Source organism: Micropterus salmoides, unplaced genomic scaffold (genome assembly GCF_014851395.1).
Source record: "Micropterus salmoides isolate LMB-PRFRI ecotype aquatic unplaced genomic scaffold, ASM1485139v1 Ms_hic_scaffold_17, whole genome shotgun sequence".
Taxonomy (NCBI): Eukaryota; Metazoa; Chordata; class Actinopteri; order Centrarchiformes; family Centrarchidae; genus Micropterus; species Micropterus salmoides.
In genome coordinates, this window is record NW_024040817.1 from 18,064,157 (window position 1) to 18,079,569 (window position 15,413).

Consider the following 15,413-nt stretch of genomic DNA (forward strand, 5'->3'; position numbering starts at 1 on the left):
ATCACAGGAACTGTGCAAAACTTTATCAGTGAGCCCTCATCTACAAAGTCAGGGCCATGAAACTGTCATTTTTATGCTAAGCAAAAAGTTTGTGGGATCAAACCCGTCCTTTGCATGTTCTCCCTGTGTCTGCGTGGGTTCTCTTCGGGTGCTACGGCTTCCAAAGACATGTGGACTAGGTTGATTGGTGACCCTAAATTGTCCGTGAGTGTGACTGGTTGCTTGTGTATGTGTGGCCCTGCGATGGATTGCCGACCTGTCCAGGGTCTAACCCGTCTTTTGCCCAATACAATACATTTGTATCCCTTTTAATTCATAGAAATGTATCTGTAAGAAGTCACTCTCAAAGCCAATTTCATTCACTGAACCCCAAATCTTTATTAACCACTGCTTGCTCACAAAGATATATGTGGAGAGGGGGAAACACACAAATGGACAGAGGAGAGAAAGAGAGATCAAGAGAGAGGCAGGTAGGATAGTCACTGTATTCTGTGGTGTACTTGTGCAGCTGTTACACACTGTAATGGTGTTGGTTTGAACTTTACCGGGTCAATATCACATGGCACAAACATTCTTTTTTCTACCCGCCCTTTCTGAAATACACACACGCACACTCACACACATCTATGGGCCTACCTTGTGTGTGTGGATTCGACAGGGTTCAACCTCAGGCTTCAGCACCCCTGGTTACAAACTATTTGGATACTTTAATACACTCATATACACCTTTACAGATGGCAATACTGTGTTCATGGATCACACTTGTTGCAGCGATACCGGTTATGGCTTCAATATCTTTCTTGTGCCGACCTATCAGTGGCATACAGTGTCTTGGAGTGAAGTGCAATGATTCCAGTAGGCGCTGACGATGCTGAGCACCACTCTAGCTTCTATGGAAATGGAGAAAGGTGGAATCTATTTGTGTTTTCTCCGATATAAGATTCACAGTAACAAGTCTTATCTCAGGTGAAGTTTTTGCGCTCCAGCATTCTTCAAATACACTTTAACCTTAGTTGTGTTGTATATTACGGTGACACGTGATTTAAATGTGATTGGAAGCCGGTTTCTGAGGAATATAAGAGGTCCGCCATTAGTCAGGGATGTTATGTGAGCTTTCCGGTGCCAGATGGACAGAATTTAACGAACTCCTACTGAGCTCTGTGCTATGATTGGCTAAATGCCTGCCCATGTGGAGAGTGTGTGAGTGAGTGCTTCTACAGTATGTATGTATGTGGAGAGATGAAGAGGTTGCAGATGGAGGGAAGGAGGAGGAGGAAGGGCTCTTTAAATGCTATAGTGTTCTCCTGTGGTACAGTCACCATCTACCTCACAGGAGTGGCTGTGCAGCGATGGCTTGCAGTCCCCACAGAAAGCAAACTGTCCCCTTTCCTTCTGCCAACTTTCCTGCACATGTCCCTCACTAATTGGAACATTGGCATAAACTGGATGGAAAATCACTCTGACCAAACACAGATCCAATTTTGTGTCCAGATCGGCAGTGTCAAATGAGTAAGTGCCCACTTGAAGGGACGTGGGAACGGAGCCAGGATGCGGGCCTAGTGAGGACGCAGCCAGTCACAGCAAACATCAGCTAGCTGGCAAACTCACAACAAACACCTACGCCTGAAATGATTCTCAGGCAGAAATGAACAAACATGAAAATGAACAAATTATTACATCCATATATATGCAAGGAGAGGAAACTTATATAGAAAAATGGCACACTGCAATCAATACTTTTGCTGCTTGTATCGTACTGTATATAACAAAAAAAGAAGTATTTACAAAAACCAATACCCACTGTCGTTTGTCAATTTTTTTCTTTTCTTCTCATTTGAAACGGAGCAACAACATTCTTTTTTGGGAAGAGTGGGTGGGAGACATTAATTCATCCGTTTTTTAAATTATTTTTGCTTTTTTTTTTGTCCACCCCCAACCCCATTTGAACCTCCCACTGTCTCGGGGTGGCGTATCAGGCTGTGGTAGTTTCATAGTAGGATGGGGGAGTATGGCAGGGGGCGTGGAGAGGTGGGGACATGTGGGATAAGGTGGGGAAAAGGGTGTTCCTCAGGGTCGGGAAGTGGGGGGGTTTGGGGTGGGACGTAGAACCTGTTGGGGCTTCTCACGCTGTCACTTCTTCTCTCAACTCCTTGTTCCTGCGCACCTCCTGAGCATGCCTCTCCTAGAGAAAACACAAACACAGATTGATTTTTTTTTAAGATTTTCTCTCCTGTAGGCCCTTTCCTGGCATTTGTTTCTTGTTCACTTCACTATTTCTCTTCTTTGACCTTTGCAGACAAATTACATAATTTTCTACTCATATAATTATTTTTCTCCCATCCTCCATGCTCAAGATTGCATCTTTGTCTTTTCCAAATCACTCTAGGCTTCCTATTTTTCCATATCGTCTCCTAAAGTGTAAAAGTGTATTATCAAACTAATTAATAAAATGCGTAAGATACGTTAGCACTATTGGATATTTCCCACTCATTCTGTGGTTGAGAAACTTTTAGCTGGGCCAGATATCCTGAGGTCCTCACACACACACACACACACACACACACACACACACACACACACACACACACACACACACACACACACTGTTAAATTCCCTTTACTGAAACACTGTAAAGGTTAAATCCAATATGAGTTTTATTATAAATCCCAGGGAGCAACTGATCAAACTCTGTATTATTATTACATTATAACTTTTGACACCATTATTCTGCCCTATTCAATGCAAATTGGCTCAACCTAGCAATGATGGTGTATTTATCGCTGCAGCAGATTGTAAAAAATAAAAGCTTTATTGCCATACTGCATGTGTCACTCAATTAGATATATTATTGTTGCAATCAAGTGAGCGTGTTTGGTTTGTGTGCTGAACTCAGTGAGAAAGCGGATGTCATCATGACCTTTGCTCACCAGAGCGTATGCCTAGGAGAATGCTCCCTCACAGGAGAGAGGCAGTGAGGCTCCCTCCTAACAATGCCCCCCCTCCCTGTAGGAATGCCTGAGCAGCACAGCGCACTGCTAGAAACACAGCTCACATGATGCCTGATTTCTTTACATGTTAAACACTAACTCCTTTATATTTCAACATTGACATGTATTTCCATGATAATTAGAAGATAATTCCATTCTAAATTGAATGAATATTATTAACTCTGAATCCTATCCTAGATATGTTATAATAAAACAATCATAGTTAGTAGCACAGCAGTTATGTTACAGATTTTGATGTTACAGTGACTTCCTGTTTATGAAGTGGACAGATGCTGAAGATTATTTCTAGCAACCAAATTATACATTACTAAAGTTTAGCCTAGCATTTTAAGTTTTAATGATTCAACCAATTTACAGTAGTAAATCACTATTGATGAAACTAGCAAGTAGTAACTTATTGATGAATTTACAAATAGCTATTGCAACCTAATCCAGAACCGTAGCTACAATTGAGGACATTCTGGAGATTTGGGGTTTTAGCAATCACTATTAAAAGCTAGCATTATTGTAGCATATTTTAGACACAATGTATGCCAATAAATGTAAAGATTTTGTTACCAGTATTTTAATTTAGGCTTGGAAACAACATTTGGAACCTACTGTCCTGTGTTAATGTAATAAAACAGATAACTGGATAGTTAACAGACCTTTTCTGGTCAAAATGTTCTGGGGGTGTGTGGACTTGGATTTATAACCTCAGTCTATCTGAAATCATGGCTGTGACCTGCTCCTTACCCTCTCCTGCAGGCGCTCCATAATGGCGGCCAGGTAAGCCTGCCGGTTCTCCTCATTTTGCTCCATCTTCAACTGGAGTTTCTCCTCGGCCATGCGGCTGAAACTGCTGTTCTCCTCCATGGCCTTCAGCAGCACGTCACGCTCGTGCTCCCGCTTTTCAGCCAGGGCCCGCAGCACCTGCGCCTCCTGGGACTGGAGGGGGAAGGGCGATGGGCAGCAGAGAGAATGAATCAGCAAGGGTCGATAGCGAGAGACTGATTTACTGAATTCCACCCATTGATTGCTCTTAAAATTTAAGCACGAGTCACAGCTGGTGCAGCTAACTCACACATGTAATAATGTTAAGCATAAAAATGTCTGGATATAAGAGAAATTCTCTCCTTACCACTTTCATTCTCTTCTGGCATGTACTATAATTTATGTAATAAACTGTATGTTGGACCTGCAGTATTGGACATCTGGTGTTAAAAAAATCAGTCAAATTATGTTATTGATTAGGTTATTGATTTGTTGGTGGGTTGCTGGATTTGTCAGCTGCTGGACTGACTGTATTGACATTTGAATCAATGAGACAGCCAATGTCTGATTGCATCTCACTTCCCCTGCATCTGCAGTAGTCAAGGTGATGCACAACTGACCAAACATCCCGACATCAAATTAAATTTAAAGTAGTTATGACAGCACACCAGAAATATTGTATAAACTTGGCCAGGCTTCTTTTGTAAAGGGTCGGAAATGGTTTAGCTTTGGTATCACAAAATATTTATTCCAACCTTTTGTGGCTCTTGGCAATTATTGAAGCAAAGTGATGCGTGGCAGCTGGGTGCAATGAAAATGATTGGAAACATCCTTACTCTCCTTCGGTCCTCAGCTGCCTCCAGTTTCTTCTGGATGTCCTCCAGGGAAAGTTCCCTCTTTGGGGGGCTGGTGACGCAGTGGGCAACGTCAGACACAGGGGAGGACGGCTTCAGGATGACCTCAAAGGCCTGGCCTGAGGCTCGCTTGTTAATGGGCTTGATGTCCATGTCTGCATGTGTGCGCATTTAATGAGAAAGACAGATTAAAAAACCCTTTGTTGTCTCCATATGACTTTTCATTCAAGCATGTTTGATGAAGAAGATTAAAAAATATTCACTTACCTTCAAAGTCACCCATGATGTTTTTGCGGGTCTCGGGGTAGAGACAAGAGCAGATGAGCGAGAGAACTGACATCTCCTTCATCTTCTCTTTGTAAGCTGTGGAGAGGAATTGAAACATGGCTGTGTGTTACACTTACAGAAGTTCTGAAACGAATGTTGAGCTTGTAGCTGAAGGTTTTATTTATTTGTTTATTTATTTTTTACATCAGACCCCATGGGTCATTGATGGCACAAGTCTGTTTTTAGTAGTACTGAGTGCACTGCTAAAACATACGCACATAAAGAAAATCTCATTACCATTACCTACTAACACACAAAAAGATGAAAAATCATTAACCCACTTCTAACTCCACAGGAGGTCCTTGATGTAAATATCCAGATTTTTAGGAGGAATAATTATTCATTAAGTCCTCCAAAAAGAAAACCTCATCAAAGGATGTCTTGTGGAGCTGAACTTCCCTGGGTTTTGTAGGCATTTTGTGGCCACGAGGGGAGCAGGATGGATGTGTCCTTATTTGGCCTAATTTCCCTAACAGGCAAGATGATGCCGTCCCCACAGGATTCTCCACACACCATTAGCTATGCATTTCATTTTGGTATATTATTTATTAATGTAGCCAGAGCAACGCCCTATTGCCTCTCAGCTATTCTGTGGCTAACACCAAAAAACATTTGAGATTAGTTTATGAATACCAGATCATTTAGAAAGCAAAGAAGCCAGGATTTACGATAGTTGTGTGGAGAATCTTTGGGTTGTTTCTTATCTTCTTTGTCTGTGGCTTATGGATAGAACCTAATAGTCAAGGGTTAAGCTTATAGCATGACAGACCAATATGACTGTCCATTTATGGTCCAAAAAGTTAATAACACTGAAGCAAAGCTCAGCTGGCATCAAATTAAACTAACTGTATCTGGCAACCTGCGCCCTGCTCAGTAAAGAGCTCCAAAGAGCCCCAAAGGGCGGACGGTGAAAAAACAGAAAAGAAAAGAACGACCAACCTTGTCTAACCTTGATTTCTTTTTTATTCCTGTGTTTTTGGCAACTACTACTGTGTAATATGAGCCCAGAGTTCAGCAGCAGTCCCAGCTGGGAGAACGGCAAAAATATCTGCATCAAACGGCAGGTTGGGAAATATTCTGCTTCTGCACATGGCTGCTGTGTTCTGTCAAGGTACACTGCCTCATAGTGGAGATTTGCATGCTGACTGTCATACTGTGGCATAATCCATCATCCAGGGCCCAAAGCCTGAAGAGCAGAAGTGTGCCACATTGATTCATGATTTGTAGCAGGCTACAGTAGCAAATCCAGAAATTAGATTTACTGTGAAAGAGCTTATCCATGGTAGGGTACGGTGTACAGTATGATTAATCCAAATCCTCTTCCTTACTCATATTCCCTGCTCACTCACTTCTTCTCTTTCTCTCTATGTCTCGCTTTCTGCCCTGCAGACTGGCAGACGCCACAGTAATGTGATCAACTCTCAGATGTAGCTCTCACTACTCTCTGATGGCCTTGTTAACCCCTTCCCTGAGGAGGAAGTGAGAGCATGGCAGGGGGTGAAATTCTGTAAGAAAGGAGAGAGGGCTTGAGTAGGAATGGAGATAAAGGTGGGGTTTGGCAGAGAAGCAGAAAATAGCGAGAGGAGGATTAAAAATCAGCGAAGGGGGCAGCTCCCAGTGGGACTTGCAGCCGCCATTAACTGGCCCTAGGACAGCCTAATGGAAGCAGCCACCTCAGGTAGATAGAGCTTTAATTTGTAATCAGCGGACCGCACCATTTCTGCTGACAAGCAAGGGAGACAGAGCTTTTGGAGGGTTGTCACAGGCTCATTAAGTGCTGTGTACATGTCAAGACCCCAGCAGCCATTTACTCCCACACAGTCTGACTCAAATATTTAACAATTCAGTGGAGCAGGTAATTTGGGTTAAGAGCTTATAAAGCAGATCAGCAGAGATTCCTATTCAGTGGTTGCAAAGTTCTGGGTGGGGCCTTTTCTCTGTTCAATAATATTTTCAAACTGAACATTAGATGTAGATATCTAGTTTAGAGCTGCAACTTACAATTATTTTTTAATATTATCCATCAATTAATCAGCTGATTATTTTCTTGATTTATTGTTGGGCCTATAAAACATTTTTAAAAATGTGGAAAAATCCCCAACACAATTTCCTACAGCCCAAAGGAAAGTCAACAAATGTCTTCTTTTGTGCGACCAACAGTCCAAGATTATCCAAGATAATCCATTTACAATGATATAAAACAGAGAAAATTAGCAAAACTTTACATTTGAACAGCTGGAACCATCAAATATTTGGCATTATTTCTCTTTAAAGATTATTCTGTTATCAAAATTGTTGATTCATTTTCTGTTGATTGACCAATCGATTAATTGACAAATCTTTGCACCTCTATTCTAGTATGTTTAATTTTATTTGAGGTTGGAAAGCTTGGTTTTTACTATGACTGCATGAAAGAAAATTTAATTACTTTGTAATCTTGGAAGCTAAGTGCACCCTGTAAATTGAAACAGCTCTCTAAATCAGAGCCATGAAGATTTTTCTTTTATATCCCTAATCAAAAATATATGAGATTCTCTAATGTGCAAAAATATGAAACTGCCACCGTATTTCACCTGAGAGAAAATATCTTTTCCTTCTGTAACCACTGCAGTAATAAGATCTTTCCCAGTGGACCCAGGCACATAAAAATGACAAACGATCCAGAAAGACATTCCACAGCAGGAAGTGTCCAAACATCAGCATCTCTTCGGAGATATTGTTCATATGTCAATCTGGGATGAGACAAGATAATGTCAGACAGAGACGACATCACTTTAATGTTCCCACTCCACTCCTGCAGGCTGGTTTCAGCCAGTCAGCTCTGCATCCTCTCGGAGAGCTGTTCCTCCCGTCCCGACCTCAGACACACAGCCAGCAAACTGCACTTCCTCTTTCAATCCATCAGCCAGAGAGCCTAGATCATCAATATCTACTGTACCTCTTCCCCCGCAAGCATACCTCTTCACCAGCACCTTCGGCATCCCCAAGCCTCCGTTTCATCTGTCACTGATGTATTCCTCCCTCTCAGTCTCAGTCCCAGTGTCTGTCTAACTCTCTCTCTCTATTTTTCTCCCTCGCTCTCTGCATCTCCTGGGAGCTTTAATTCTGCATTAGCACAAACCACCACACCTCTGTTTGCTACTTTATTTCCTTCATTTCTCTCTTTCTCTGGCATCTGTGTTCAGCACATACATTGCAGAGGGGCCCTTTACAGCAGGACAACTCTGCAACAATATAATTGAGAAGTTATGAAGGTATTACCCCAGCAAAATTGGCTATTAAAGAAAATGGCACCCAGATGATCAAGGGCAGTCATTTGATGTAGGAGGGATGGGCTGGTGGCAAGTTTTTCCAAGACCGCACCCCGTGTCAGGTCAAAGAAAATCAGTGTAAGACAATTTTCAATTAACTGATAAATCTTTCGGTTTATAAAATGTTAGATAATTGCAAATCTCACTTTCCAAAAGCCCAGGGTTATGTCTTCAAATGTCTTGTTTTGTTGGACAATCAGCCCAAAGATATTAAGTTTCTTATCACATAAATCCAAAGAAAGCATCAAAACCTCACAATTGAGAAGCTGTAATAAGAGAATTTGGGGCATTTCTGATTGACAAATGATTTAAATGATTGAGCAATTATCAAAATAATAGCCTCATAAGTTTCTGTCAACTGACTTGTTGATTAGTCCATCAATTGTTACAGATCCAGATCAGTGCATTAAAATTGAAGAATGATATTTTGTCACAAATTATTAAAGGAGCAAATGGGTTTCTTCCAAATATCTAAGACAAAGGAGTAAATTTGTGTTATATGATATACAGAACCCGAGGATGACGTCAAATTTACCAATCTATGATGCTGAAATGTCTTTACTGTCTTCCCCAGATGCTAATTTTTACAAGTGATGAGCAGATCATGAGCACATGGCATACCATCACTGCTGGATTGATGTCACCTCTTCCTTAAAGCGCAACCGCCATCTGAACCAGTAATGGGAGTGTGCAGCATTGATCGATGGGACCCCGTGATAACTCAGGATGAATTATGAGTCCAGGAGACGTTCAAGCTTTATGCACAGAGGCCATTACGACAACAGTGATGCAGATGATCAGATGAACAATATAGCTGAATTTGACTAGTTGCTTGAAAATGGATGGTACGGTTGTCTGTCAAGCTTCTGTTTCTGTACACAAAGGAATTGATTTTTAGGGAACCTGCTAGCTGAATGACCACACCTAATTGGATATGACAAGTGTGCATGATAAGGATAAGGAAAAGTGCTTAGAGGCCTTAATGCACACAGGAGTGGTTCTGAGTTTGTTTGTGGGATAGTTGATTCCTCTTGTAATATAGAGCCTTTAGTATACCTCTATCCTCAGTTCTCCTCCAAGGAATGAAAAACCTCACAAATTAATACAGCAGTAAATGTTTATTGACGCATGAAACATTGACGTTTTTGCTCCCCCATCTCAGAAGTATGAAACAGTAGATTTAAATCCCACATGTGGTTCTTAAATGTCAAGAGCCGACTTAAACTCCACAACCTCATGGTTGTTGACTGGCATGATGACTGGATCCTCCCAGAGTGTCTGCTCCCTGCCCATCCCATTCTGCCTGTCCACAGCTCAAATCATGGAGGAAAGAAAATTAGGCGAAGGAGGAGGAGGAGGAGGAGGAGGAGGAGAAGGGAATAAATAGTCAGGGTTTAGTGGCTCGTGTCCCTCAGCGCACACACCAGGACCCTCAGTGCTGTCTGTCTGCATGACCCCCCATCCATCAAGTGCCTAGTCAACCAGAAAACAAGCACACTATCCCCTAGACTGGCCACACAAACATCGCACTTTTCAGCCTGTAGCCTACACACACGTAATACTTTCCAAATGTTAGATGTGGTTATAGGCTTCTTTTTGAGAAAGCCTGCAGGCCTGAGACAGCCCACAAACTGATTTGTTCGAATAATCAGATCAGCACCACTATAAAAAACATATCAGGGCTTGATATGGAAATTCATATAGGCTGACACAAACACAAGGCCTATGCCACCATGCCATAACATGCAATCTAATTTTATTTCTCCATATAGGCCTATTTCTACCAAATACCAGCATGGTATACTATTGTGGCCTGAATGATAATAATAATGTGCCACATTTACAGTCTATAACCGTCCTAATAGGATCGGAGTCTGATTCCTGAGACGACATACGTTTCATCGCCAGTCGTAAATTCTTCCCTTGACTGCAAAGCAATTCTGGAAAAGGATGCTCTTTCTCTCCCTCTCTCTCATTCATGCCTCGCCCACAAAATTGGCTCAGCACGCTTTACACCACAGCTACACAGGATGGCCCAGTTCTTTTTAAGGAGATTTGTCACGGTGGAATATTTCACACCCTGGAGAGCGGCTGGCTCGCTTTGAAGGCACCGGCGATGTTGGGTGGGGTCGCTGGCGCTGCATTATGCTGCACGGCTCTGAGTCAGGCAATAAGGGGCAGGTGCGGCAGGCAGGCATCGACAAAATGCTGCTGTATGAGGAGAGGAAAAATCGCCTTTCTTGTGTTGGTATACATTCATTCGTTTGTTTTGAACTAAATATAAAAATAATGCGTCACTGATAACTGATATCCTACACTGGCTCATACTGATCAGCACTCATTTGGATTCAGGATCAGAAAAAAAACACAAAAATTACTCCTATTAGCTAAAATAAAGATTTAAGAACAAGGAAAATGTAGCTTCAATTATGCAACTTAATTTTATAGTAGTGACTTGCAAAGGAGTTTGGCCGCTCCCTCGCATCAACCCCCAGTATCCTTTTGTGCCATGGGTGTCGCCACAGCCTCTCAGCATCCTCAAACCTGCGACAGCGCTGTTATCTCAAAATAAAATCTAAATATATTGCCTATTTAAGTGCAAAACTCACCGATTGCGGTCTTAGCCATTTCTGTACGGTGATGCCGGGGCGGGTTGACTGGAGGAGTGCGTCGGTTGCAGGATGCTGTATCTCGGGGTGAAGGGACTGCTGGTAAGGCACTGAGTCAGCAGAGACTGGGACTGCAGGTGCGCCTGGTGGTCTGTTATGAACTGCGTCAAATCCGAGGCAAATAACTAGAACAAAACCGGAAGTCTGCAGACGCAGCCTTCAGAATAAAAGACACGAACATGTCCCAGTGTGAAGACATACTTGAGACAGTTTCATGTAATAAATTGATTATAAATAATCGTAAGTTGCAGCCCTGATATGTTGCTCTGGTAGGCCTAAGGACATGGTAAAAAATAAAACCTTAAGTTAAGGTCACCGCATTCCACCAGAAGGAGACATAACATTTCTTGGTGATGTTGGGTTATGTTGAGTTAAGAAGGTTTTCTCCAGACTACCCATCTCATTTGTATCTCAGTTTTTGTTATTTTGTGGTATTTCGTACATGTTTGGTACATGATAAAGCCATCCAAGAAATTGTGCCAGCCCCCACAACACACCCAAAAATTATGATGCACCATGTTTTAAAAGGCTTTATTTTGAAATACATGATGGGAAGTCTAAACCTTATAATCTGATTGGCTTGACACTTGGTCAGTAATGAGCGTGCTTGTCCCTCCTGGAGCATATTAGCTACCATACTCTCTTGACGCGCCTCTCCCAACCAAAGGCCTGACAAATCCAATGTCCCCTAACATGGGAGAGTTCAGGCCCTCAAGATTGTGGGTGGGTCCCTCTTTGTTTCAGAGGTGATGAGCAGTTACAGCACATCCACGCTCTATGTTCATGGTGCTGAAAGTGGAAGAAAGGCTCTTGGGAGGATAACATTTAGATTCAGCATACTTTATTTTAAACATGTTCATAATATTTTAGGTTTGAGGTAGTTCCTTGCAAGCATAACCATGCAATGAGATGCCATTCCGGGAGAATAAGGCTGAAGCAGAATTAGGCTACAAGTAGTTGCCAAATCTTCATGCAATCTATTTGTTGACACTCAACGCCTAAAGCGCATTATAAGCCTATAGAACTTATCCATGCACACAGCCAACTGAATTACCTGTATCACCTCTTTGTAACTGCAGAAAACCCAGACGGTCTGATGCTACCAAATAAATGTGTGGAATCATTAAAACACCTGTCACTAGGTGGCAGCAAATCTCAAGTTATTTGAGCTTGAGGAACGTATGACTTAAAGTAAACTACTTTACATGTATATTGCTGCCGAGCTCCAGCAAGACGTGTTTAATTCGCAGGTTACCTGCCTGTTTGCACTAGTTTTATTAACAACTGAATCTATGCATGATGTCCAACTCTTAGACTGTGTATAGGCAACACTATGCAGGCCCATATCTACTCAAACGACATGCTCCTTATCAGAAAGCATGTCCTTGCATAGATAACAAAGCCGTAAGGTTGCTACTGTTTATTTTAAACGAATCAATAGGAGTAGCGTATGACGTTATAATTGGTCACTGATTAACCAGAACAGGGTTTTAGTTGTGGTTTGTGATCTGTAGTTATGCTAAGAACATCATTAAAGAACAAGTAAGTTAGTCTAGATACAGTAAAAATACACAAAGGCTCATATTTTTTGAGAACATATTGATTAATAAATCTATAAACTATAAATGTAATCTTAATAAATATTTTAACTGTGTAGATAAAGGTGGGGGGTATGTATCCACCACTTTATGTTTGTAAAATCTCTCTGTCTCATATATATATATATATATATATATATATATATATATATACACATATATATATACACATATATATACACATATATATACACACATATATATACACATATATATACACACACACATATACATATATATATATATACATATATACACACACACATATACATATATATATATACATATATACACACACATATATACACACACACACATATATATATATACACACACACATATATACATACATACACACACATATACATACATACACACACATATACATACATACACACACACACATATACATACATACACACACACACACACACACACACATACTATATATACACTCACCTAAAGGATTATTAGGAACACCATACTAATACTGTGTTTGACCCCCTTTCGCCTTCAGAACTGCCTTAATTCTACGTGGCATTGATTCAACAAGGTGCTGAAAGCATTCTTTAGAAATGTTGGCCCATATTGATAGGATAGCATCTTGCAGTTGATGGAGATTTGTGGGATGCACATCCAGGGCACGAAGCTCCCGTTCCACCACATCCCAAAGATGCTCTATTGGGTTGAGATCTGGTGACTGTGGGGGCCATTTTAGTACAGTGAACTCATTGTCACGTTCAAGAAACCAATTTGAAATGATTCGAGCTTTGTGACATGGTGCATTACACTGCACTGGAAGTAGCCATCAGAGGATGGGTACATGGTGGCCATAAAGGGATGGACATGGTCAGAAACAATGCTCAGGTAGGCCGTGGCATTTAAACGATGCCCAATTGGCACTAAGGGGCCTAAAGTGTGCCAAGAAAAAATCCCCCACACCATTACACCACCACCACCAGCCTGCACAGTGGTAACAAGGCATGATGGATCCATGTTCTCATTCTGTTTACGCCAAATTCTGACTCTACCATCTGAATGTCTCAACAGAAATCAAGACTCATCAGATCAGGCAACATTTTTCCAGTTTTCAACTGTCCAATTTTGGTGAGCTCTTGCAAATTGTTGTAATGAGTGGTTATTTCAGTCAAAGTTGCTCTTCTATCAGCTTGAATCAGTCGGCCCATTCTCCTCTGACCTCTAGCATCAACAAGGCATTTTCGCCCACAGGACTGCCGCATACTGGATGTTTTTCCCTTTTCACACCATTCTTTGTAAACCCTAGAAATGGTTGTGCGTGAAAATCCCAGTAACTGAGCAGATTGTGAAATACTCAGACCGGCCCTTCTGGCACCAACAACCATGGAATGGTATGGCAAATTCCTTTGTTTTTGTTGTTCACTGAAGACATTTGGGTTTAAGATCAAAAGATGAGTATGAGACAAGAGTTCGGAAATTCAGCTTTTATTTCCTGGTATTCACATCTAGATGTGTCAAACAACTTAGGACATACCACCCTTTGGATTAGACCACAGTATTCTTAGGTGAGCAAAAGTAAAGGAACAAATAACCTTAAAGTAAATAACATTTAATATTTAGTGCATAACCCTTGCTTGCAATAACTGCCTCAAGTCTGCGACCCATCGACATCAACCAACCTGTTGCATTCTTCATTTGTGATGCTATTCCAGGCTTTTACCACAGCTTCTTTCAGTTCTTGTTTGTTTCAGGGTGTTTCTCCCTTCAGTCTCCTCTTAAGGAGTTGAAATGCATTTTCTATTGGGTTAAGGTCAGGTGATTGACTTGGCCTGTCTAAAACCTTCCACTTTTCCACCCTGATGAAGTCCTTTGTTTTGTTGGCAGTGTGCTTTGGGTCATTGTCCTGCTGCATGATAAACTTCCTCCCGATTAGTTTCAATGCATTTCTCCGTAAATTGACAGACAAATGTTTCTGTAGACTTCTGAATTCATTCTGCTGCTACCATCATCAGTTACATCATCAATAAATATTAATGAGCCTGTTCCAGAAGCAGCCATGCACGCCTAAGCCATGACTTTACCTCCACCATGCTTCACAGATGAGCTTGTATGCCTCGGATCATAAGCAGTTCCTTTCTTTCTCCACACTTTGGCCTTTCCATCACTTTGCTAGAGATTAATCTTGGTCTCATCAATCAATCCATAAGATTGTGCTCCAGAACTTTTGTGGCTCATCTCTGTACTTCTTTGCAAATTTTAACCTGGCCTTCTGATTCTTCCTGCTGATGAGTGGTTTGCATCTTGTGGTGTGGCCTCTATATTTCTTATTTCTGCTCTCTGAGTCTTCTTCCAACAGTGGATTGTGAGACCTTCACCCCTGCACTGTGGAGGTCGTTGTCGATGTCACTTACTGATATTTTGGGGGTTTTCTTCACAGCTCTCACTATATTTCTGTCATCGACTACTGTTGTTTTCCTTGGCCGACCTGTTCGACGTCTGTTGCTCAGTAAACCAGTAGTTTCTTTCTTTTTCAGGACATTCCAAATGGTTGTGCTTGCTGTGCCCAATGTTTGATCCAATGGCTCTGGTTGATTTTCCTCCTTTTCTCAGCTTGACAATGGCTTGCTTTTCTCCCATAGACAGCTCTCTGGTCTTCATGTTGGTTTATCCTCTTTAACAGGAAATGCAGTCTTTATAGGTTTGAACCAAGGATGAAAACTTAGACTAGTCATGCAGAGCAATTTAATGTTTGGACAATCAACCTAAAAGGCAACACCTGGGCAACAAGAACATCACATGTTAGTTAGTAATAGTTTTGCTCACTTGAAAAATGGGTGGGTTCAAACAAAGGGTGGTATGTCCTGAGTTGTTTAACACATCTAGATGTGAATACCACGAAATGAGAGCTGAAAT

At 41.4% G+C, this 15,413-nt stretch overlaps 1 protein-coding gene across 2 annotated transcripts; it reads right to left on the bottom strand.

The window, feature by feature from the left end:
• Window positions 1–353: 353 nt before the first annotated feature.
• On the bottom strand, window positions 354–11,032 carry stmn2b (stathmin 2b). Of its 2 annotated transcripts, XM_038725824.1 has the most exons (5): window positions 10,864–11,032; window positions 4,884–4,979; window positions 4,599–4,771; window positions 3,745–3,936; window positions 354–2,182 (listed from the first exon to the last, which is right to left on the bottom strand). In XM_038725824.1, the coding sequence occupies exons 1-5, from the start codon at window positions 10,880–10,882 to the stop codon at window positions 2,123–2,125; spliced, it is 540 nt and encodes a 179-aa protein (XP_038581752.1). In that variant the 5' UTR covers window positions 10,883–11,032; the 3' UTR covers window positions 354–2,122. The 2 variants fall into 2 exon arrangements, with proteins under 2 accessions (XP_038581752.1, XP_038581751.1); XM_038725823.1 differs by lacking the exon at window positions 10,864–11,032 and having other exon boundaries at window positions 4,884–5,001.
• Window positions 11,033–15,413: the final 4,381 nt, after the last annotated feature.